This window comes from Papilio polytes, unplaced genomic scaffold (assembly GCF_000836215.1).
Source record: "Papilio polytes unplaced genomic scaffold, Ppol_1.0 DF823923.1, whole genome shotgun sequence".
NCBI lineage: Eukaryota > Metazoa > Arthropoda > Insecta > Lepidoptera > Papilionidae > Papilio > Papilio polytes.
In genome coordinates, this window is record NW_013525281.1 from 1,903,157 (window position 1) to 1,927,073 (window position 23,917).

General features: G+C 36.8%; 2 protein-coding genes across 2 annotated transcripts; one reads left to right on the forward strand and one right to left on the reverse strand.

The window, feature by feature from the left end:
* Window positions 1-277: 277 nt before the first annotated feature.
* LOC106102567 (DNA replication licensing factor MCM4) lies at window positions 278-10,370 on the reverse strand. The gene is made up of 17 exons (XM_013282088.1): window positions 10,148-10,370; window positions 9,893-10,000; window positions 9,343-9,506; window positions 8,806-8,970; window positions 8,206-8,304; window positions 7,956-8,088; window positions 7,301-7,543; window positions 6,486-6,714; window positions 5,732-5,926; window positions 4,728-4,904; window positions 4,096-4,183; window positions 3,536-3,696; window positions 2,989-3,112; window positions 2,232-2,338; window positions 1,553-1,687; window positions 1,157-1,367; window positions 278-682 (listed from the first exon to the last, which is right to left on the reverse strand). Exons 1-17 carry the CDS (start codon window positions 10,278-10,280, stop codon window positions 587-589), a joined length of 2,568 nt encoding a protein of 855 aa, XP_013137542.1. The 5' UTR covers window positions 10,281-10,370; the 3' UTR covers window positions 278-586.
* A 431-nt stretch (window positions 10,371-10,801) lies between these two features.
* LOC106102419 (protein wech) lies at window positions 10,802-22,822 on the forward strand. Its single transcript, XM_013281890.1, has 2 exons — window positions 10,802-11,135; window positions 18,418-22,822. The coding sequence occupies exon 2, from the start codon at window positions 18,445-18,447 to the stop codon at window positions 20,794-20,796; it is 2,352 nt and encodes a 783-aa protein (XP_013137344.1). The 5' UTR covers window positions 10,802-11,135; window positions 18,418-18,444; the 3' UTR covers window positions 20,797-22,822.
* Window positions 22,823-23,917: the final 1,095 nt, after the last annotated feature.

Genomic DNA, 23,917 nt, shown 5'->3' on the forward strand with positions numbered 1-23,917 from the left:
TGGCAATCTTGCTTCTTGATGTTGGCAGCAACTTATGGTCTCCTTCCCACATTAGGGTTTTATCTAAAATATTTACCCCCCCCCCCCAAGTATAATGGCGCAAAAATATATAGCCTAAAGCGTGACGTAAGTCTAGGGCTTTTTATAAAAGAATTATTCAAAAATATGCTGTAATTGCTGACATCTTAGGCAACATAGAAGTATGTGTTTACGCTTTATTTTAATAGTATAGAAGAATAGACATGAAGAGTTCTTTAGTTATAGGGAAAAGGAATGGTAAAAATAAAAAAACAAACATTTTATTCGTGATATTTAACTTTTGAACGTAACAAAGAATCCTTAACAGCTATTTAACACAAAGGCACATGAATAAGTTCTTTTCTTAGAACCTTATTTATAATTATCTAAAAATACAACATTTGGATCCAAAGTTATTTCTATTACATTTTGTTTCCATTGGCTCGAAAATTGTCTTAATTTCTTACAAATGCGGGTGTTTTTATAATACTCTCATATAGAGCAAAAATCACATAGACCTGCTCATGTGATGCAATCAACAAAGTTTATTCAATCACGCCTTGTGGGGTCAGCAGAGACGTATGTGCGTGTGACTGACAACAGTCACCTTGCCTTCGTCCTGTAGATCACGGAGGGCTTCGTCCAGTTGTTCTCGAGACACCATCTTTAATACAATGTTTTATTAGAATACTATAAAAATGAATCTCGGAGAACAGTAATTTTATTTTATAGAAACACATAAAGTTACTATTGGCTATTAAATCTTAAGGTACAGTCGGGGAAATCGGCGGTATTCCACTTACAAAATAACTAGCTTGCGCCCGTGACTTCCTTCGACCGCGTGGAGTTTAAATCAAAAGCAATTAGCTTATGTGATCTTCCAGACTATCCAACTAAACTTTCGCATTTTTTTTAAGTAAAATTGCCTAATTTTTTTGCAACGATGCAAAATCCGCTTCTTGCTAACAACTTATTAGTAGTGAGTTGCCCAAACAGGATATGATGTAATTAACCATAGCAACATACAAACATATTCAAAAGCGTCATATTGTTTATTATTTCGCGTCCCGTCCCAATCATTGAAGAAACTATCACCACCGACAAATTCACCGACTGTACCTTACGGAGTATAACTGACCAGTTGTGAGGCAGCATTGACGTCCTGCAGCAGCTTGGTGTGTGTGATTGTGTGAGGTTTGGAGTACGGCTTGATGAGTTCCCTGAGTGCGGTGACCAGCTCAGCTCGGCGGCGGCGCGCGGCAGCGCCTAGACCAGTTGTCAGTATGCCGACGTCGATGCGACCTGATGCCGGGTCTGTTGCTGACTGCTTAAGAGCTTCGCGATGAAGTCTGGATTACGAAGAACTTAGTTAAGACATAATTCAAGCGCCAATAGCCTAATGGTTTTATTTTGATAACGTAGCTTTTTAATGGTGAAAGAATTTTTGAAATCGGCCTAGTATTTTTTGAGTCATTTCACTACATACAAAAATATACTTTTTTTTCTCTTTATAATATTATTATAGATAACTGACCTAGCTGCTTCATCGACGTCAATAATTTCAACAACTGGGGAGAGTCTGACGCGCGCGTGCGCCTCCGCCAGCCGAATGAGCGACTCCAGCTGGCGGGGGTAGGCAGAGATCTGACCGCGCCCGCTGCCCACACGTCTGTTAACACAAATATAAAATCTTTAACCAATGATATTACCGTCTTAAAGTAAATTTACACAGTATTTCAATGAATTTTATTTGTATTATAAGTAAAACCCAGTTTACATTACTCCAACCCAGAAATTGTATCCAGTGCGGAATATAAACTGGAATAATTGAGAACCTCCTTATTGAAGTCGGTCAAAAATGTAAAACCAGATATTCTAGCATGGTTATCCCTATTTTCTGGAATCCAGCGCTGGTATCGCTGGACTGGAATAATGTGAATTGGGCGTAAATCTTTTGTTCATCTGCGAGTATCTGCCGTTTTGTATTTCACTGAATTTGGACTTATTAGTCGAGTAGTCGACGCTAAAATAAAATTAAGTACAGTAAGCCGAAACATTGGGAGACCAATTATGGTAAGCAACTTTTATCTTAGCAACATTATATTTGTAAAAACCACGACAGTTTGAATTTTTGATTAGCTAAAATTCTTTATAACGTCGTGACGTTATACGCAGTTACATATGATGTTATATAGATTTCTTTATTTATATACCTCATATCGACGTATGCGTCAATGAGCCGCTGCTGCGCGGTCTCGCTGAGCGCGGGCTGCACGTACTCCTTTGCATACGCTATGTAGTCACGCATTACGCCCGTATTCTGCAAAAAATACAATATTTCATATGTATAAGGAATTTTAAATGCGGATAACTTAGTAAAGCAACGTTATAAGTATTGCTGTTTATAATAAATGTGTAGATGACGAGGAAAAAATTCAAGATCACAAAATTCATACTAATATTATAAATGTGAAAGTTTAAATGGATGGATGTTTTTTAGAGTTTGTAGCCTAAACGGCTGAACAGATGTCGATGAATTTTGGTATAGATGTAGAGGATAGTCTGGAAAAACTCATAAGCTACTCGCGTTTGTTTTTTTTTAATTCTACGCGGACGAAGTCGCGGGCGAAAGCTAGAACAAATTAAAAGCGACGTTATTGGTTATTCCGTCATCTGTGTACAATACGTTGAAACAACTGTCTTTGATACACCGTCAAATTCCCTGATACACTTAGATGTGTATTTTATTTTCACTTGTAGCCACAAAATGATTCGAAGATAAAATGATTTACTAGCACGTGAATCCATAAAAATTTTAAATGAATAAAACTTTATTACCTAAATGTTCCAGACGATATTCTACGTGTAAAAATTTAGCAGAAATCCGTTAAGCCGTTTTGAAGATACGTAGTAACAAACATCCATCCATCCAATTTCGCGTATATATCAGTAAGATATACTGTAACTAACAATGTTATCTTCATCCTGTTGTGTATCCGCAGGGTCCTTGTAGTAGAGTGAGACGAGATGCGCGGCCAGCCGGCGGTCGAACGCCTCATCCTGAGGGTCCAGCACCAAGAAGATCAGGTCGAACCTACACATTACGTATTTCAATACAAAATAGGATAAAAATACAAAAAGCCACTTTAAATCGACAAATGGAAATGCAAACGCAACACATTTTTCGAATTATATTGGACTAGCTATCGCCCCCGACTTCGTCCGTGTGGAATAAAAAAAAAGGGGGTAGCCTAAGTGTTCGTACAGACTATCTTCTACGTCAAATACGTTGACATATCAAATTTCATCTAGACCCATTTAGTAGTTTAGGCTATAAACTCTAACAAACATCCATCCATCTAAACTTTCGCATTTACAATTTTAAGTAAGATTTTTCTTGGACACTAGAAATGTTAAAATTTTATTACCTTAAGTAACCAGACAGTCTTTTTAAGCATGCAAGAAAAATCATTTGAAAATAATGTTTGAAACAACTTAATAAGGTAAGTTTATTTACCTGGACATAAGTGTATGCGGTAGTTGTACATTTTCTACGATAGTTTTGTTCTTATTCCACTGAGATTCTGCTGGATTAGCGGCCGCCAGTATGGAGGTGCGCGCATTCAACTGGCAGATGATACCCGCTTTGGCTATCGACAGCGTCTGCTGCTCCATTACCTAAATTATTTAAATTGCATTAAAACGGACGGTTAAAATAAGTACAGTTGTGGAATCTAGCGATGACGCGAAATACGACACAGATTTTAAATTTGTCTGTATTAAAAAGTCGAGGTACACTGCCTATTGCTTTTTATTGTCCATTTGCGATATTTACTTCTACCTAATTATTGTTGTGTTTGTCTTGCTGCAATAAAAAGGCATATTTTAGTAAAACAAGTGGAACACCGCGAATTTCCACGATTGTACATTTCCTAACCTAAACCAATAAACAGCTTTTGCAAAATTAAATTGTTCTCAAGACGAGATTAAGAATGTGTAAAAAAAATAAGGTAGTTTTATTTTATTTTCCCACATTTGATGTATTTTATTTAGATCTTTAATATTATTAACACTAACCTCGTGTAGTACACTGCGCGTGGAGTCGTTCATTTTGTCAAACTCGTCGATACAGCAAATACCATTGTCTGCTAACACCAGCGCTCCGCTGTTAAAATTTAAAAAATCATTTATAAAACTGGAATTAATATATTTCTCCCAGTAAATTAATTTGTATTTACTTTTATAACATTGCAATTTACTAACGATAGATTGATAACATAGAAAATGCTAGAGAATGAAGCCATGTTAGTTGAAAGGAAGACCACTATCTCTGCCTACTCTTCAGGTTAATGGTTTGAGTTTTTTTTTTATTTTATTATTCTTATTAATAACAATAGATAAGATACGAAATGAGTATATTAGAGGAAGTTTGAGAGTAGCCCCAGTGGTTCGTAAAAGCGGATGCTTTGCCTCCCCTTTATCGACGGAGGAGACTCACACAAAGTGGATATTTCCAATTTCTATGCGTCTTCACCAACATCCTACTATGAGAAAAAGGGTGGGAAGGAAAAGGGACTAAATTTGGGCAGAATTGCTCCCACTTGACGCCAGTCTTCTGTGTTGTGTTACACGGGGCGAGTTGATAGTTATTTGGAGGACCAAAGTGTACCTACCCTACGGGAGTAGGACAAGGTAGGGAGATGTCTTACGTCTGCAGCACCAGCTGGCGCGTGTCCGGGTCCTTGGAGACGTAGGCAGTGAGGCCGACGGCGGAGGAGCCCCTGCCCGAGGTGTACTGCGCGCGCGGCACCAGCCCGTGCACCCAGCGCAGCAGCTGCGACTTGCTGGTGCCGGGGTCGCCGCACAGCAGGATGTTTATCTCTGACCTAATTCGAAATGTTTCATATTATAAATGCTATTTTAGTTCGATGTTTGTTTGTAGCCTAAACTGCTGAACGGATCTCGATTAGGCATAGATGTAAAGCATACTCTGGATGGACATATAGGCTACTTATTTTTGTTTTTCTTTGATTCCACGCGCACGGAGTCGCGGGTGAATACTAGTTTTATAATAAAAGACAGCTTTCTTGTATAGTAGATTAACTTTTGTCTGCAATTTTGTTTGTGAGAAATTAAATACTTTTTAGCTTATGTGTTCTTAAAGACTATGTTCTACATTTTTACTAAATTTTAGTAATTAGTGGTAACAAATTCATCCATCCATTTCCGCTTTTATAACATACTAGCTGTTGCCCGCGACTTCGTACGCGTGGTATTAGAAAACATACGAACTATATAAATAACAAAAAGCTACATATCCCTCGAGAACCAGACATTTCTCGGAGATGAACCTTATCCCATGTCTACTTCAGACTTTGTTTTATATCTGTGCCAAATTCCAATAAGATATGTTGAACTGTTGCAGAATGATCAAGTAAACATTAAAAAACTAAACCAATGAATCCCAAGGGAGCCGTAATTATTCCCGGGATATAAAGTAGCCTATGTGTTCATCCAGACTATGGTCTAAACCTATGCCAAATTTCATGAAGATCCGTTCAGCCGTTTAGGCTACAAACGCTAACATCCATCCATCTAAATTTTCGCATTTATAACATAAGTAAGAAGTGTGAAGTAAGAAGTAAAATGGCGCTACATATATTTATTTCCTTATATATATATTAAAAACTCAAAATCCTGGTTTTATTATCACCTGAAGTGCGTACGTCCGGCTGCGTTGAAGTTCTTCTTGGTGCCGCCGAGCAGCTGCAGCAGCACTCCCTTCTTGATGTCGAGGTTCTCGTAGATGGAGGGTGCGATGGCGCGCGCCAGCCGCTCGTAGCAGTCCGCCTGCCGCGACAGCGCCTGCAGCAGCTCCACCCGCTCCGGGGGGAAACGGTGCTCATCACTGCGGGGAATTATTTACACTGTTATTTTTTTTAGTACATATACGAGTAAAGTTATTAGTAAATAGCGAAGCGATGTATAAATAAACGAATTTTCACTAACATATGCGTCCTTTCTTCCGTTAAAATAAGGCCATTGTTATTTAATTTCATCAGAATCGCGGATTGTTTGAACTTGGCACGTCTTGTATGGTCGTGGTATTGAGGCGAGCTAGCTCTATCATGAAACAGATGTTACTGGTGTCTACTTCTATTAAAAAAATTATATAAACCCCTTCACATACGCTACGCAATTTATTCTGGTTTCAAAACAATTTATGCAGTACCATAATATTGAGGTTTATACATAGGATCGTACGCAGACATCCTTTCAGCATTGCATGGTAGAGGCTAAAATCACATATTTGTAGTTATTTTTTTTTAATGAAGCTGCTAGTGTGTCACTTAAGTAATACGTGTATGTTGTATATGTATATGCTATATATAGGAGATTTTATGTTATGCTGTGCCATATCGTGACTATTCTGTTAGGCAGAATGCAATGTACTAAGTGTGCATTACGTGTCGTCGGTGTGCAGCATCCTATCGCTGGATATGGGCGAGTAGTGCAGCGCGTCGATGTGTGTGCGGTGCAGCGCGCGCAGCGTGGCGCGGCGCGGGTGCGCGGCGGCGGGCGCGGCGCGCACCACGCCGGTGACGCGCACGCGCTCGCCCGCGCCCACCGCCTCCACCAGCGCGCCGTGCGACATCACCGCTACTGTCGCCGGCGTGCGCCCAGCCGGCATGTCGTCTGCAAAGATATTAATATAATTTAAGTTTCTCTTTACCACCCTTTTCTTATAAGGTTGGAAAGGAGTTGGATTTGACGGTGGAGGAGATGCATAGGAAGGGGAAATATTATCTTTATGTGCGTCTCCTCCTCCGTCGTAAAGGGTAGGCAACGCATCTGCAATAGCGGATGTCTATGGGCAGCGCTCGCTTCGCCATTTTGGCGGATTCTAGTGGCCGCTTGCTCGTTGTCACCTTATGTTATAAAATAAAATAATGTTTATTTAAATTTTTGTCAACACTACAATTATGAATCAAAAAAGTATTTAAACACAAAATAATGGAAACGTAACTAATGAAATGAAAAAAAAAATATTTAAAATTAGCATTGCAAAGTTGACTGGATTGGTCGGTGGCCATTCTCAAGTGACATAGTCAAAGGTTCTGGTATCTCTAAAATACACGCCATAAAACTGTAGAGGTCTAAGATTGGTCATTTTGGTCCTTCAAGCCGGATTGAAATATCAATGTACGGATGTCAATGTATCTTAGTTAAGTTTTCAAATCAAAATTCTTTACATACAACCGAATAGGTTATATTTGTTTACCTGGCGCTTCCTGCAGCTTAACGAGCTGTTTATCACTGAAGTGCGAGCGGTTGTGTATGAGCTGGAAGGCGTGCGCGGTGCTGCAGTGCGCGCAGTGCGCCGGCTCCGCCACGCGGCCGCGCTCCAGCTCGCCCGCCGCGCCCGCGCCGCACACCGCGCATCTGAAGTACGCCTCGCGCATCTCCGGCACTATCCCGGATGTGCGGATCACCATACCACTGATTGTCACCAGCTGGTCGATGTCTGTAAAGGATGATTGTTACTATTGGAAACCCAAGGGGGTTCAATAGTTTTGTTACTACTGGAAACCCCCCCTTATGATCAATGGTTATCTGCACACTGCACATGTGCTTCCCTCCAAGAGTGGAAAATCTTACTAACATTGCGAAAGTTTAAGTGGATGGATGTTCGTAGCCTAAACTGCTGAAAGTAGCTCTATGGAATTTGACATAGATATAGAGGATAGTCTAAAAGAAGTCATAGAATTCTTATTTTGTTTTAATTCCAAACCGGCTTAACCGACACATACAAAACACATAACAAAACACTGACACTTATAAATCCAAATTTATGTAAAAAAATTAAAACAAAAAAGTAACTACAGGTAGTATTTTTTGCACTGAATTTATCATTAAACATAGAAAATTGAACAAACCTTCAGGATTGAGATCTCTCATATGTCTCTGAGGAGCATTGTAAGGCCTGACTTGTATCTGATGTTCCAGGATAGCTGCAGGATACTTTTCAAAGAACAATTGGTTAACCGCAGCATCAAAAGCTGGTACAACCTGTAAAGAAATACAGAGATTATGCCCAAATCATAGTAAACACTTCAATTTTGTTGACCGACATCCCAAAAGAAGGAGGTTTCCAATTTGTGTGTATGTTTTTTTTTATATATTTACCTCTTGAGGATAGCAGACAAGTTGGCGGTGGAGTTTAGCGTCAAATGTTTTGACATGTTCACAATCTACGTCCAAGAATGGCTCCTCCAATGTGTGTATCTGAAAATTATATAAATACATCACATTGTGATATCCACAAAAAAAAAAATAGTAATAACTAAAACATGGTAATAACAAAATCAGTAGTTTTAGAGTTTACATCTGTAAACTCAAGAATCTGTTTGTATTTACAAATATTTGCATTTAACAGTTTAGAACATATTACTAAAAATACATTTTTAGTTATAGCGGGATGTATAGGCAGAGGAGACGCCAAAAATATTGAAATAACCAATACATTAAGCTGTGGGTGGCAAACAATTGGCACAAGACACAATATTTTGAGCACATCACTGATCACAAAATCTAATTAGCACTAGGAAAAGTGTGAATCACAAATATTGCGAGAAACGGACGCGAACCAAGTAATATTACAGAATGGCACATCACAACTAAAAAAAAAACTAAAAAAAAATAGTTATTTTAAAAAGTAGTGTGTTAATATGTAAAGGTTCACTACCCCTGCTTTAAATCTATGAAAGTCATATAATAAATACTTACCTCTTCCAATTTAGTTTCATATAGTGGTTCATTTGTAACTGCATCAGGTTCCACAAAGCGCTGCACAAACTTTATAAACTTGTCTCTGCACTCAGCAATGGCCACATCTGTGCCCCACACCACTAGCTGCGGCTCCCCGGAGTCTACCTCACCAGACTCACCAGGCTGAAATAAGCAAGTCAAGTTAGAACCGACACATCAACCAAAAATTAGTACTATATTTTACACCTAACATTTAAGTATAGTAAAACTAAAAAAAAAAAACAGTTTTCATCTAAGACTGTTAATTTAATTCTGCATAAATGGATCTTAGTTATTCTATAATTTACTAATATAGACTAAGAGAAAACTTTAAAATCTCAGGATGTTAAAAAATGTATTACTTTTATAAAAAAAAATTTTTACTTGTTATCAATTCTATTCTTGAAAATATTATTTTTTTTTAGATATTGATAAACAATTGAGTTATGAGTGTAGTGTACTAAGTTACTGCTAGTAATAAAGTTAACACTAACTTAGTCTAAAATACCATCTTACTCTTTTAGTTGGCGTTGGAGCTGGTACATTTCTTCCAAATTGATGCCCTCGTAAGTCCGCTCTCTGTCTTGCGGGAGTGCCAACACTGCGGAGTGTAGATCGCGGTGTACTGAGAGAACTTGGTGTGCCATAGTTCAATGGAGAGCTCATGTCTATGTCTGTCCCTGTTGATAAAATGATTTTTAAATTTGCTTTTAATGTAATGACCTACATGTTTATGCCCAGTAAGCATTGTTAAAATTAAATAAAAAATTAATATCAGTTTGGAAAATGTTAATCTGCAATTTTGATGTAGGTTGCATATAACATTTTAGGTATTTCTGTAATGTTGCAACAGTCTGCAAGCAAACTTCGTACAAGTGTGACAAATGCAGTGTTAAAAATGCAAAATATTGCAATTATTATCTGTAGTAAAATATTACTTTTTTACATCTAAAACACAAGCCAGTTACTATTTTAAGACAATCATATTACATCTGCAATGGCTGGTGGTGGCTACTTTGGGTAAACATTTTTTTTTACCAATTTAGTTCATAAAAAATATAATTACCAAGAGGGCTAGAGCCCAGGTGTGGAGCCGGCGATGAAGCCAGTACTTGACCTCTAGGAGTGCGTGGAGTTGCATTGGGATTCTCACGAAAACCACTGGGAGTTCCATCTGTAATAAATTCCTTATTTATTATTATAACCAATCAGTTTTCATTTTCTTATAACATAAAACCAATATACATTTGCAAGTGTTTGCTTAATGATTTGAACCTCGTTGTTGGCAAAACATAGATTGAATTGGAAAATCTGTTTATACCGTTTGATGGGGTGCCGCTTGACTGCTGTGGAGTTTCTGGAACTACTACTTGTTGTGAAGATCTGGTTCTCCGTGATGGTGTGGCCGCTTCTGAAGATGCACGAGATGATGGACGTTTTGATGGTGTAGACATTTTTGAATGTTTTAGAACTTAATAAACAGCATTAAAAATATAAAACAATCTCGCAACACTGTTTACTTTTGGCGCGAGTTTTGACACATAGTGTCGTTTTGCAAAGACAATATGTTATACTTTTTCAAAAAATACAGAGTTATAAAATCAATTTTGCGACTATCTTAATAATTTTTGAAAAGAGAAATCTACTTTAAACTACATGCAGAGATAGATGTAGGATAATGTGCCCTATTAACATAAAACAAAGTCTTTAAAGCAAGAACGAAATATATGATTAAAAATTCACTGTGCAGTGCAGTATATTTAAGATATGTTTTATTTTGGGAACTAATAATTTTTTTGAAACAAAAATTCTATCATTTATCAGTGAACGTGTCATCATATTTCATTGAATTATTTAATAATTATTTTTAAACCGTTTAAGTTTTTTTTATGCTTCTACTTTGTTTTTTAATCTATTTTGTTGACAAAATTTCCATAGACAACGGGTGTTTATTTTTAAATCAATTGATCGTTCATTCACCGCTGTTGTTTTCGTGGTGTTTTATGATGTTAATAAATAAATATACAATTAATGCGAACTAATAACCTATGAGTCGCGGTAATCTTCAGTAATTAGAATTAGTGCAATATATGTGTAGTAGTCAACATTGAACTTTAGAATTAATCATTATTTAAACTCTAACTTTGTGCAATCTACCTGCATCGTCGGGCATATTTTGTGAATAATTATAGTGACGGACGTTTATGATTTATAATTTTGTACGGACTGATGAGTAGCAAATACGTTATTATGCGTAATTTGTCTACTTGTAGTTTGCAGTAAATTTTACGAAGACATTGGTATACTAGGTAAGCGATTTTCTGGTATTATTAGTTATCACAAATTTCACTATCTCGCGTACATCCATTATGTTTCGAATACAGAAACTACACCGGATACCATTTTAAGCATTTACTTTCTCTCGACGTTTCATGCCTTTGTGTTTGCTGTCATGATTTGTATTTTTCTGTTGTATAAAAATACAATCCACTCCTGACTCATCGAAATATATTCTACAGTATTTTTGCGTAACTTTAAATTATTATAAAATTTAATAAAAGAATTATCCCAATTTTTCCCACTTTCTCCAAATACCTGATGTTAAAATTATGATTTTTTAACTAGATTTGCTTATATCTTTTTACACATTTTAACAAATTAATTTATTTGATACAAGTTTAATGTATTTCTGTTCCTAATAACTGTTTAATTACACAAAATCTATCTATGCATACTTGTTACATATTATTAAGATAAAAAAATTGTAAGTAAGAAGAAGATTTTGTCTATTTTCACATTATACATTATTTTAGTTAGAAAATGCTGTATATTTCAAGAGATATAGATAACTCTAGCTATGCTATATGAGGACATATATACAAAAAAATACACTATCCTACATGTCTTCTATAGACCTCTATGAAGAGTAAATAAACATCATTTCATTAAGTTACAATCTTTGTTTCCAACTAAACAGTTATTTTTTTTACAAATTTAATGTACAGTTAGATTCTAACTGTACTTTGTTAATTGTGAATGTTATAATCTGTGTAACAGTATATTTTAAAGCAACACTTTACCTTTAAATAGGAATAAAAGTTATATCTTGCAAGTTGTCTTCTTTACTTTTTGTAAAACTGATGGTGAAATTTTTGTGGCAGAGGTTTTGCTTTTGGATACTACTTCAATGCAGTTAAGATTGTTCAATATGTGCTCACTAGTATTAAAATAATATTGTTTTTAACTTTCACCTGTGATTCTGTCTACAAAGAATAAAAAAATGTAATTTGTAGTCTATTTATCCTTTCAGACCATGTTCTACATCTATGCTAAATTCCATTATAATCCTTTGAGCCATTTACAGTCTTATAAATAATGTGGTATAAAGTTAAACTTAGGAATAAACTGAGTATAAGCAAAATTTGTACTAATATTTGCCCATACTCAGTTTATTCCTAAGTTTAACTTATTATTGTGTTTATTTGTAAGGTTGTTAGGTTACAAACTTAACCTCCATCCATCTAAACTTTCACATTTATACTATTAGTATGATATTGAATTTGAAAATGAAGATCTTATTTAAAAAAAAGAGTGTCTTTTTCGTTCAATGACCTAAAACCGTGCCAATGTCTGCAAGACCCAAATTTGACATGTAATTAGTGCTTACATCTGACTCATACATGAGTAATTGTTATTCTGATGTTCTTTTTTATAAGTCTTTTAAAAGTTTGATACCATTTCAAAATTGCCTAAAGACTTTTTTATAATGAAATCCCTAATTTTATTTTATTATGGAACATTCCAAATATAAATATGGAACATGCCAAATATGTTAGTATAATGTAATTCTCTGAATTAAATAGACATTTGAATGGAGTTGTCCATACATAATTAATTTCTATACAGTTTAAGGAATCAAGATAACCTATACTTCATTGTAATGTGTTCTTTTGATCAATGAGACACTCATTTGACCTACACTAAGTCTGTTATAAGTATTGGAACTTCGTTTAAATCTCTGTATACTGCAGATGATTTTATCATACGTCATACTAATATTATAAATACAAAAGTTAAGATGGATGTTTGTTAGAGTTTGTAGCCTAAACGGCTGAACATATCTCTATCACATTTGGCAAAGATGTAGAGGATTGTCTGGAAGAACTCATAGGCTACTCATTTTTTTTTTAGTTAATCACAGACAGAGTTGCAATCAACAGCTAGTCACTATAAATTAAATACTAGAAGAGACATTTCCTATCTATTCTCTTCCAAAGTCCCCCCATGCATAATATTTGCCAGCTATAAAGCTTACAGCGGAACACTTTAACAGTGTTAGAGCCAGCTTTAACATCTTCGCACAAATGGGTCGGCTCGCCTGGCGCAATATCCCTTCTCCTACCCAGCTTTTCCTCACGAGAATAGGATGGAAAGGGAACGTGGATTTGACGGTGGAGGAGATACATAGGAAGAAGAAATATCCTCTTTATGTTCGTCTCATCCTCCGTTGATTAAGGGTGGACAACGCATTCGCTATTGCGAATTTCTATGGGTAGCGGTCGCTTCGCCATTTTGACTGATTCAGGTGGACGCTTGCTCGTTTGCCACCTTATAAAATAAAAAAAGCTTTGACCCAACTCCTCATATTTCTTTTATTTTTATAAGAGAAGGCGGTAATGATTTCATCAAATGTTAATCTTTTGCGGTGTTTTACTAAAAAAAAATCATCAAAGTTAAGTTTATTAAAAGTGTTATAAAATCACGGTGCACCGTGTTTTGAATGAGAGTGTTCACTTTGAAGTGGTCGTGCACAAAACAAGATAAAACGAAGGACGTCCTTACGGTTCAGTGACACAGTGCGCTCTGCACCGGCCCTGGCTCAACGCTCGCTCAACAAAAACGACGCTCTAGACGTGGTTTTAAACCTGTATACTAATTTGCAGGCAGCTCTAATGTTTCGTTTTTTATACAAAATCGCATTTATCGATGTCAATGACACGGTTACTGGTATATCCTAATTATATTTTTTGTGTCTGGATTTTTTAAGATTCCTAAATAAAAGATATGTAACTCATTGGGATAAGTAATTTTTTTTTTAATTTTTGTTAAGTTCTGAAATACTAAAAAGATTAATTTATACTTTTTGTAGCAAACCATAATGTCCCTTCTTAACTCGGTATTGATTTTACGTTTCATTCTCGAAGCATTTAGATTACGTAAAATGTCGAGCAATAGAAAATCCTAGGCCTGTACCCCAGAGTACACCGGGTATCGACAATAGCGCGCATGCGCGGTACCTACTGCTCGCTCCCCTCGAACACTGTCGTAATTGTTTGTATTAATTCGAGCTCACGTAAAATGTACTCAATTATTTTTGTGCTTTCATATTTTCATTGTTATAAGTCGATTCTTTTTACACGTGATTTTAGCATTATCATTGCTTTGTACTTTCGATTATTTCGTACGATTAAGACTAAAAGAAAACAAACTAAGCAGCTATGCTAAATATTATAAGGTACTCGTACTTAAGGTGGTCGGAGGGGAGTACATAATGAAATAGGAAAGTAACTTATGTGTGGATTTAGCGTGGGTACATGATATAGTTAAAGATCATTGAATAGTGACGTAGTTTGATAACGCAAATAAGCAACAATATGTAAATGTTACATTTTGTATTTACGGCTGAGAAAAGTTATTTAAAAATTACAAGTATAGTTGCTATAAAAATTATTTATTGAATAAACATATTTTTTTTATTCCTAATGATTATACACATAACTTTACGAACTACTCATTCTATGTAACTGAAATTCTACTGTAAAATTTATATTGAACGTTAATGTCCTCTCTGTTCTTTTTAATGAGTATAAGAAGGATGGTAATATATATTTCGACAATGGAAACAGTAATAATTCAATGAAATGTACTTTCTGGTCGTAGTTATCATGTCGTATTACTGTCATTGACTTCTTAGTTTTGAATGAAGTTCGCGGAACGCAGGACGTTTTTTTTTTAATAGCAGTATTCATTCATTGTTTTTGAGCAGGATTATTGTCATCTTTTCTAGCTATTGTCTTCAAACAAAAGCTCCTGCTTGCATGTTTTATTTTACAATCGAAAAGTCAGGGAAACTAGTCGCAAACAATGCTATTCAAGTACATAGTAACCTTATACGAATTAAAGGTAATATTTATTAGCAATAACAAAGTTTACTATAGAAATATCCGTTATGTTTTTGATTTTCTTCAGTATTTTTTTTCAGTTTCTCAGCTCTTGTCCCTTGTCCATAAGGTAAACACAATATGTTTACATCTTTTGTTTTGTTATTCGTCCTTGTTTTCCGCAAATTTGAAAGTAAAAGCAGAGTTTTGTGGTCATTGTTTACTTTGTAGGTAACTTCGTAGCAGTATCGTTTGAACATCTTCACAAGTCAGATATTCTCAATGCAAATATGGCTAACATCATCCCGATAAATCCAGTAGAATAAAAATCAACATAGAGTAGAAACCTTTTCAGGTTCCTTCATCTTGTTTAACTAAACGTGTACTGTACACAAGTGACCACATGTCATCATTGTCACTTTAAACTCTTTATAAATAACCCCCAGTGTGTACGCAGCTTTATTATCCGAGGAAAGTTTTGTGTGTAAAGTGTAATTATAATTTCGCGTCGGTTCTTTGTTAGTTGCGGTCTGCGAACTTTTCTTTGTTTGCTATATATGTTAAAATTGGATACTGCGTTTTAAAGTCTTTTAACCTAATTTAACGTTGCTTTCGAATTATTTTGTGTTAAACCGCGTAAGCTTTGACCACGGGTTGAAAATGGATTGTCGACTGTGAATGTGATTTTTTAGATATGTAGAGCGAGCTATGTAAAAAGATTCGATAGTGTTTTTTATAATACATTTTTAATGTTTTCTATTATTCTTAAACGAACGAATAATTTTCAGTATCCATTAATTACTGCTACGCAATAGCACACGTGACTCTCAAACTTATATAAATTTCGCTCACGTTTTATTAAACGGTACGATTAACCTTGCTGCCCTTATAGCTATATTATTTGTTCGTTAATTTCTATTGATACAAAATTCGTAGCTTGTAGTCAGATTTCGATGTTACCAGTGGGGTGCGGGCCATGTCGATACTATACCGACCTGCGCAAAATCCATTGTTACCAAACCGTTCCTATTCTAAGAAAAAGAGCTTAGAATTTTTTCTTTCAATGGACCGGTGTATCTACCTGCGTAAGTGCACGGACTCAATTCAAGCGTTGCTGGATTTTGTAACAAGGAACAGGTACAAAGTAGTAAATTAAAGAAGGTTTGTCCAAGATCTAGTTAATCGACAACCCTAACAAGCAATAAGAAACTGGATTAGCACATCCGTTTGAAGATATTCGGATGATTCTTTGTTTATTTATTTTGTTGCTTAGTGAAAAATACTAATTAAGATTTTGAAAAATCAAAACTGATGTTTAATTTTTTGTGGTTTTATCCGCAAGAAGGGATTAGAGCGTTAACCAAACACAATGTTTTTACAAATTGAACCTTTCTCTTTTGTTAAATGCGTAGTTTAGAGGAGTTTCTCGTTGAGCTTTAGCAGGATCGATGTTAATCCCTGCGCCCTTCGTAGGGTTGTAGGGTAGCGAGGGAAAGGCATCGATTTTTGGGCACCCTAAGTTTATGCGCGGGGGCGCGGCAAGATGGCGGCGTGTGGTCCGGACCTGCCTCACGCGCACTCCGCGCCAAGGTCAGGCACCGCGTCACTCCCGAAGCAATCTCACTCACTCAGCTCACCACGAAACGCGACGCCAACATCTTGCCTCTCGCTTGCGCATGGATCTCTTGTTGTACTGTTCAATACTGATCTTATTTACGCCGTTAGGGTTGTAGCAAATCGATAATTTCGTTATTTTTTTTAATAATCTCAGAAATTGCCTATTATTTATTTTGAATATAATCATTATTTCAATTAAATAATGAGTCAAAATCCTATAATATGCTTCAACGTAGTACATTGCTAATTTGATTTTTTAGCATATCAATGTATTTTTTATAGATTTTCAGAATTTGATATACATAAATGTATATCAAATTCTGAAAATAAATATTGTAAAAGTTTGTGAAGTTACTGTACTATTATGACTTGCAACAATGCAATTCTAGGAACTCACAGCCCTAATCATAGCGAACCTCCTTTATCTAAATTATGGAAAATTTTGGAATGCGACATCATCGTTTGTCTCCCTCGCACATGGCACTGTACTATCGTTCCATCCCACTCCTAGATAGCTACCTATTATTTTGAGGGGTAGAGCAGGCATTTTTGGGCATGGATTTTTTTCGCAAAGTGCACCATATGAGTGGGTTTGGGTGCAATAGTACAGTTTGTGGGGCGGTAAGGTCCGCACGTAATTTTAGTTTAATATGAGTGTAAAAGTTATTGTTTAGTGAGCGCCGGTTGGAATAGGCATCCGGCTTCTATCAGTGATAAAGCATGCAGTACAATACTATCGCCCATCGTCATTCCTGTAATGTAAGTGGACTTTGTAGATATGTTTCCGTAATCTAGAAATTTCTAAATTTTACAGGCGGATGTGAAATAGATCAACATGTGTGAAACAAGCTTTTTAAACGATAAGTTTATGTTGATAATTAAAGTAAAATTTAATTTCTCGGAACATTGAGAAAGGAAAAAAAAACTTTTTAGCTTAATTTTTAGTGGTCTGCAGTATTTTGAACTTGTGGTGTTTTAATCAAAGGCCAAAAGTATTAAATTTAATTAGAATTATAATTAGTCCCAGTATTAGTATGAAACTGGGGTTTTCGGTTGAATAAAATATAATTTGTTAATGCGACGTAAATTAATAGAGCGAATGAAGAGAGCGAGTTGCGTTGGTAGAGGTTGTCCTAGACAAAATATCGACCGAACAACACAGAATCGACAAGTTTGCGAAATGGAGGTATACGATGCGAGGGGTTTAGTGTTGACCGTATCTGTTTGCACTAGGAAAACACGTGTATATGTTTTTTGTTATTTATGTTTTTCTACGACGAAGATAGGGATACATGTGTTCTTATAAAATTGACTCGGCAGTGAAAATACACATTGAGAATTTGCCGTCCACTCTGTATTGCTTCGGTGCTCTGTGACTGTTGTTTCTTGTAAAAGTATTCAAGTGGCAACAGTAGATTTTATAAATACAGATTAAAACTCTACTGATACTTGTAGTAGTAATAAAGCAATAAGTAAAATCTTAATAAGTTCTTAGACCAGGTTATTGACGCTATAATTTACAGTATCTATTCATACTATCCAAAAATTTATTACTTATTTCACTTACGTTTTAGTATTGCTTTAATGTTTTGATAATAATTATTCTTAAGTGAGAAGTCATTTTTTTTATTAGAATTCAATATTAAAATGCATACTGGCACCGCCGAGCATCATCTGCGATAAATGAAATCTGCTACATGAAAACATTGTTAATATCTTCTAATCGAGAAAAATATAATTGCATTGCCAAGCAATTGTTCAATGTGTAGTAGATAATGATATTCATTTAAAAAGAATAATATCTCTATTTCAGATCTAATGAGGTGAAGTAGTTGCAACAATGACGTCGTTTGCTAACATGACCGCGTCGCTGGCGGCCAGCCTGCCTACCACGTCGTCCGGCGCCGCGAGCAGCGCGCCCGGCCACGCGCCCGACCAGGAGGACCCGCTCGCCATGACGCACATCATCTGCAACCTGCTCGAGAACATGAACAAGCCGGCCAGCCTGCAGCCCGCCGCAACTTCCGCCTCTTCCACCATGCCCTACGATATCTGGGCGCTGCCCTCCTGCAGCTCCTTGCAGAACCCCATCGGCCCGGTCGGCCAGGACTACAACACCAACAACCATAACAATAACCATCAAAACCATTCCAAAGAAGACAACTCTAGCGGCTCGCCCGGTACATCGTCATCAGTATCTATAACTTGTTACCGTTGCGAGGCGCGCACGCCTACGACGCGCTGCCTCGAATGTAATGACCTATTCTGTCACGAGTGTTGCCACAAGGTAACCTCTGATTGCCAGCTGAGGGAGCACACCCTCCTGCCGATACACCAAATATCACCCATCGGCGCTCGCCCCAACTCCGTTACCAATGAAAAAGAAGTGATGTACTGTGAACTTCACGGCGAGCCAGTCAAATTCTACTGCGAAGCTTGCATTATTTTCATCTGTCAGGAATGCACGCTGTGGGTTCATAAAGATCACTGCTTTACTCCGATCAAAGGCGCACTCGACTTGTGTCGTATTGGAGTCTTCAGGGCCATTGAGGATACCAAAACTGGCACTAAAGCGATAAAAACGGCGATCGATCGTGCGGTCGCGATGTCCAAAGCATACGAAAAGGAGACCGCTGAAGCAAATTTAAAGATTAGAAAAGCTATGCGTTGCTACGCGCAAGCTATAGAAGATCGTGAAAAATATTTATTGGACAAAGTCGAAAAAATGCGGCAAGCTAAAATGACCGAACTGACCGACCATATGAACACACTTCGAGGCATACTCGCCGGTCTGGCGCACACCAATGAGACCTTGGTACGCAGTATGGACTCCGAGGGCATAGATTTGTTCATGGCCAAAGAAAAAGGTAGAGCTCAAGTAGACTATTTTTCCTGTATGTTTAAAAATATGTACATCGCAGAAGAGAGAATTATGTTCGTGCCGCCTAACTACGATTTGGTTGATCAAATAAAGCGCCAATGTGACGTTCAACCCACGCCGGCCGTGTCGATGCATGCTCTGACGTCGACGTCATCGATCCAGTCTCGTCAGTCGTTAATGTCGCTACAATCATTGCAGTCTGCTCAATCTTTTTCACCCTTGTCTTATCATATTTCGGCATCTAATACCCTCAGAAATTTATCGGAATATCCCAATAATCCTACGAGGTCTACCAACTATTACGACCACAGCATATCGTCAAGTATTGCAATGGATGCAAATCCAGCACGCGGAGTCGGTCAAGCGATTCCGGGATACTGGCTATCTGTATCGGTGAGACCGACAAGGAGCCCCGTCCCCGGAGTTCCTATGTTTTCTTTTGGCAAAGAAGGCCAAGACGAAGGACAGGTGTCCAGACCGTGGGGTCTGTGCGTAGACAGAGAAGGCAATATCATCGTTGCGGATAGACGAAATAATCGCATTCAGATATTTAATAATCGCGGCGAATTTAAAACTATGTTTGGTGCAAAAGGCACGGGACCTGGAGAATTTGATCTACCCGCAGGAATCACCACAGACACCTACGGCCGGATAATTGTCATCGATAAGGATAATCATAGAGTGCAAATCTTTACATCGGCCGGTAATTTCATACTTAAGTTCGGCTCGTTCGGCAAGGAATGTGGGCAATTCCAATATCCGTGGGATGTTGCGGTCAACACGCTGGGTAATATCGTAGTCACTGACACGAGAAATCATCGCATTCAACTGTTCACCAGCGACGGAACTTACATCACCAAGTTCGTGTTTGAAGCAGCGAATCCCGCAAAGCTCCTGAAAGGACCGACGACGCCGAGGGGCGTTTGTTTTACAACCAACGGCAATATAATCGTCTCTGACTTTGAGAACCATCGCCTCCTCATGGTGGATCCAACTCTATCGAAGGTTATCCACTGCATGGGTCGCGAGGGGTCTGGCATAGGGGAACTTAACCGTCCCTCAGGTATAGTGACAGATGACGACGGACGAATCATAGTGGCGGATTCAAAGAATCACCGCGTGCTCGTGTTCACGTCAGAGCTTCGTATCCTGTGGGCCGTGGACCTGAAGAGTCCGGGGCTGGACGACAAGGATCGACCCAGTGACGTGGCGCTGACGCCGGAGGGCTACTTGGTGGTGCTGTTCGAGACGCTGCCGGACACGGCGCGCGACGTCACCTCCCACGGCAAGCAGTATATCAAGGTTTACTGACGGATATAAGCGCCTCGCAGGCGGCCGGCACCACGGGCCCTTGCGCTCACAATATTATTTTATTTTGTTTTGTTTTATTTGTGATTGATTTCATGATGTGCCAATTTTATTATTAATATTTCGCAAAAATCTGAATCGAGCATAGCTTGTACGGAGAATCGGCGTTTGCTGATATTTTGTTATGTTTTGCGCAAATCAATAATTTCTTTTAAATACTTTTGATGGATGTTTCGTTACCATGTTATTTCGATATTTTTGTTTCCGTATGACACTAGTCTGTAAGCACCAAACGATATAGTACGCCGTAACAGTAATGTTGTATCACATAATATATTATAGACACATACACTACACACTTAGCTTATTGTTACTGAACTGTATCAGTCATATTGTACTCTGTAAAGCACTAAATATAATTCATTCTATATCCAATATTAAACAATATATAGATAACTATTAGACGAAAGTAATTGAATCGTAAAAACTATTATATGATAAAGATCACATTGTGATTTAAAAGATGTTTTATGTGAGATAATTTAAAAAAAAATAACTTGAAAAGTATTTTCCAAAACGTTACTTTTGCGTTCTCTTAGTTAACGACAAGACAGGCGTTAATTTGTATTATAAGTTATTTTGCGCATATAATTTACATACGTATGTTATATTTTAACGGAGCGTTTTTTTTGGCACTGCGCTTTTATTGGTAATAATAGTTTTTAGTATTTGCTTGATTTTATGTCTTTTGTTTGCATCTGGAAACGGATAAAGGGACGTGGCAACGGAGCTAACAAATTAATGCAATAAAACTTTAAGACTGACTTTAGAAGACTGTCTTAAAGACGTTGAGGCCGGATGCCGTGGTGGGGATGCGTGTGGGCGGGGCGGGGAGGCGGGGCGGGGGGCGGGGCGTCGCGTTACGTCTAATGCTAGTTCTTATTACCAAAACATAGGTATTATTGTATCATTACTATGATAAATTTATCGGCAACCGAACACAAGTCGAAAAGATTTTTTTTTATTCGTGATATATTTTTTATTTTATGTTAGAGTTTGCCATTTTTTTAATGTTTTTTTTTATGAGATTTTTTTGACTGCCTAACTTTTTCGAAACTAAATTGATGTTATCCGTATAGCATTAGTAATATAATGTGGATGTAGAGAAATGGTATAATTTCACGTTTAGGTATGTGTAAGGCGCAGTAAAACAATTGTTGTTATAGGTAATTATAAATATAAAATATTCATCTACATAATAATTTTTAATTAGTTGTTACCGTCAAAATTCACGTATTAGTTCAAATATAGTAGCGAAATTGTTTGTTTGAATTAATGTATAAATGTCGATATGATGCGACATAAAACACTGTGTTCAGTCAGTATGTGTTCAATATGTAACTCTTAATATAAGTTAGTGTCGCGTTTGCTGTCGGCTTGTGTGGACGTGTTGCTCACTTGGTGAAAATAATTTTTATTACGATTTCATTTCGCTAATTAACAAAAAGTTAGCACGTTTAACCGAACGTTTTAATTAATAAGTTTGCAAGACTTTTAATCGGTTTCCCTTGAACTTTTTTCTATTCGACTTTACTATTAGGTAATGGAGTGCGTGAGCTTCTAGTTAAATTATAACTATATGTACTATTATTAGAATTTTAGCTAGTTGTTAATGCGAACGTATTACTTCAGAAAATTCTCTAAACGCTTTGTAAAATAATATCTGGCCCCCTCAGCTTACTATTATTAAGAATTTAATGATAACTAAATAAACTCAAATATTAGACAAAAACTTGATAATATACTAGTAATACGCACAATTAATACAACAGTTATTGGCTCGCTGAAACTAATTTGTCGTAAAAGTAATTTAATAAAAAAAATTAGAATAAAATTTTTCACCTTTGTACTTAGATGTAGGCTTAGGCTAAGTTACTTGCGAATAAGATAATTTAAGCTACATAAATTAGTGTTAAAAGCTTCAAACAAAAATTACCAGTTGCTTTAGCTAATAATTTTCAAGTAAAAACAAAAAAAAATTAAAATTCTTTTGATGAGTCTGAATTGTTTATAAGATAATTAAGTCATGGAAAATTCTTGTTTGAAGTGTAGATAAAATAGGAGTGGTTAGTACTGTGTATACTATATATTATCCTGAACCGCTCTCAAGGTTGCCGTTGCGTTGGGAAATTGGAATACTACTGGATTCGTTGGTACGAGATACGCCAATGATGAGGGTAGTTGAAGAAAATTTGATCTCTAAAGCTGTAACGTGAGGGTAGACTTGCGATCGGTTCACTGTAGTCAGCGTGCAGTGTTTGCGCCGCAGCGGTCAATTGGCTTCATCCTCAATCGTAACTCTTTCATCTGATACATTAGTGTTTATAGTTTTATCGTAACTTACTTTTCGTTCAGTGCCATTATTAAAGTATTATGTTATTATTTTTTATAATGATGTGTTTGCATGAAATGCATTTTTTTTTAATTATTATATTATTTCAAAAAGAATAATTAAAAGTGTCCACGTGACAGATATTTTTGTAAAGGTGACGACGAATCTCATGTTCGAATGAAATCCGTAAGTTCATCTTTGTTTTGACATTCAGACAAATGGATTTGCAAAGCAAAGTCCGGCGCAATCTAACGTGATCGACTAGTGCACTCTTAGAATGTTACCAGTCTCCCATTGTGAATCACTAGGTGTTATGTCCGCCCGCTCAGGATCTCAACTGTGTACGCCATACTTATTGTATTCAATCATAACTCGCCATAGACCTACAGTTTATATACCAACGTCTAAAACTAGTTAACTAACTATTAAATACAGTACTTTTTAAAAATTTCCGCGAAAACATTAGTCCTGATATTCTCGAGCGGTGATTACTTTATAAGAGTGACTCGGCTGAAAGCTGCTAAAGAAATACTTAATTTTGTAACGCATTTAATTCGGAACGATTTATTGTGTATTTATTAGTTTTTAATTTGTTTACGTCTGAACGTTTTCTTGGCTATGTCAAAAGTTTTGCTACAAGAGGCTCCCTTATCGCTGCTTTACCACTCGTGTGGTCAGGTCTAGTTTCGAAGTCCTTTAATGTGTAAGTCAATCTGTCAGTGAGGTGGGTAG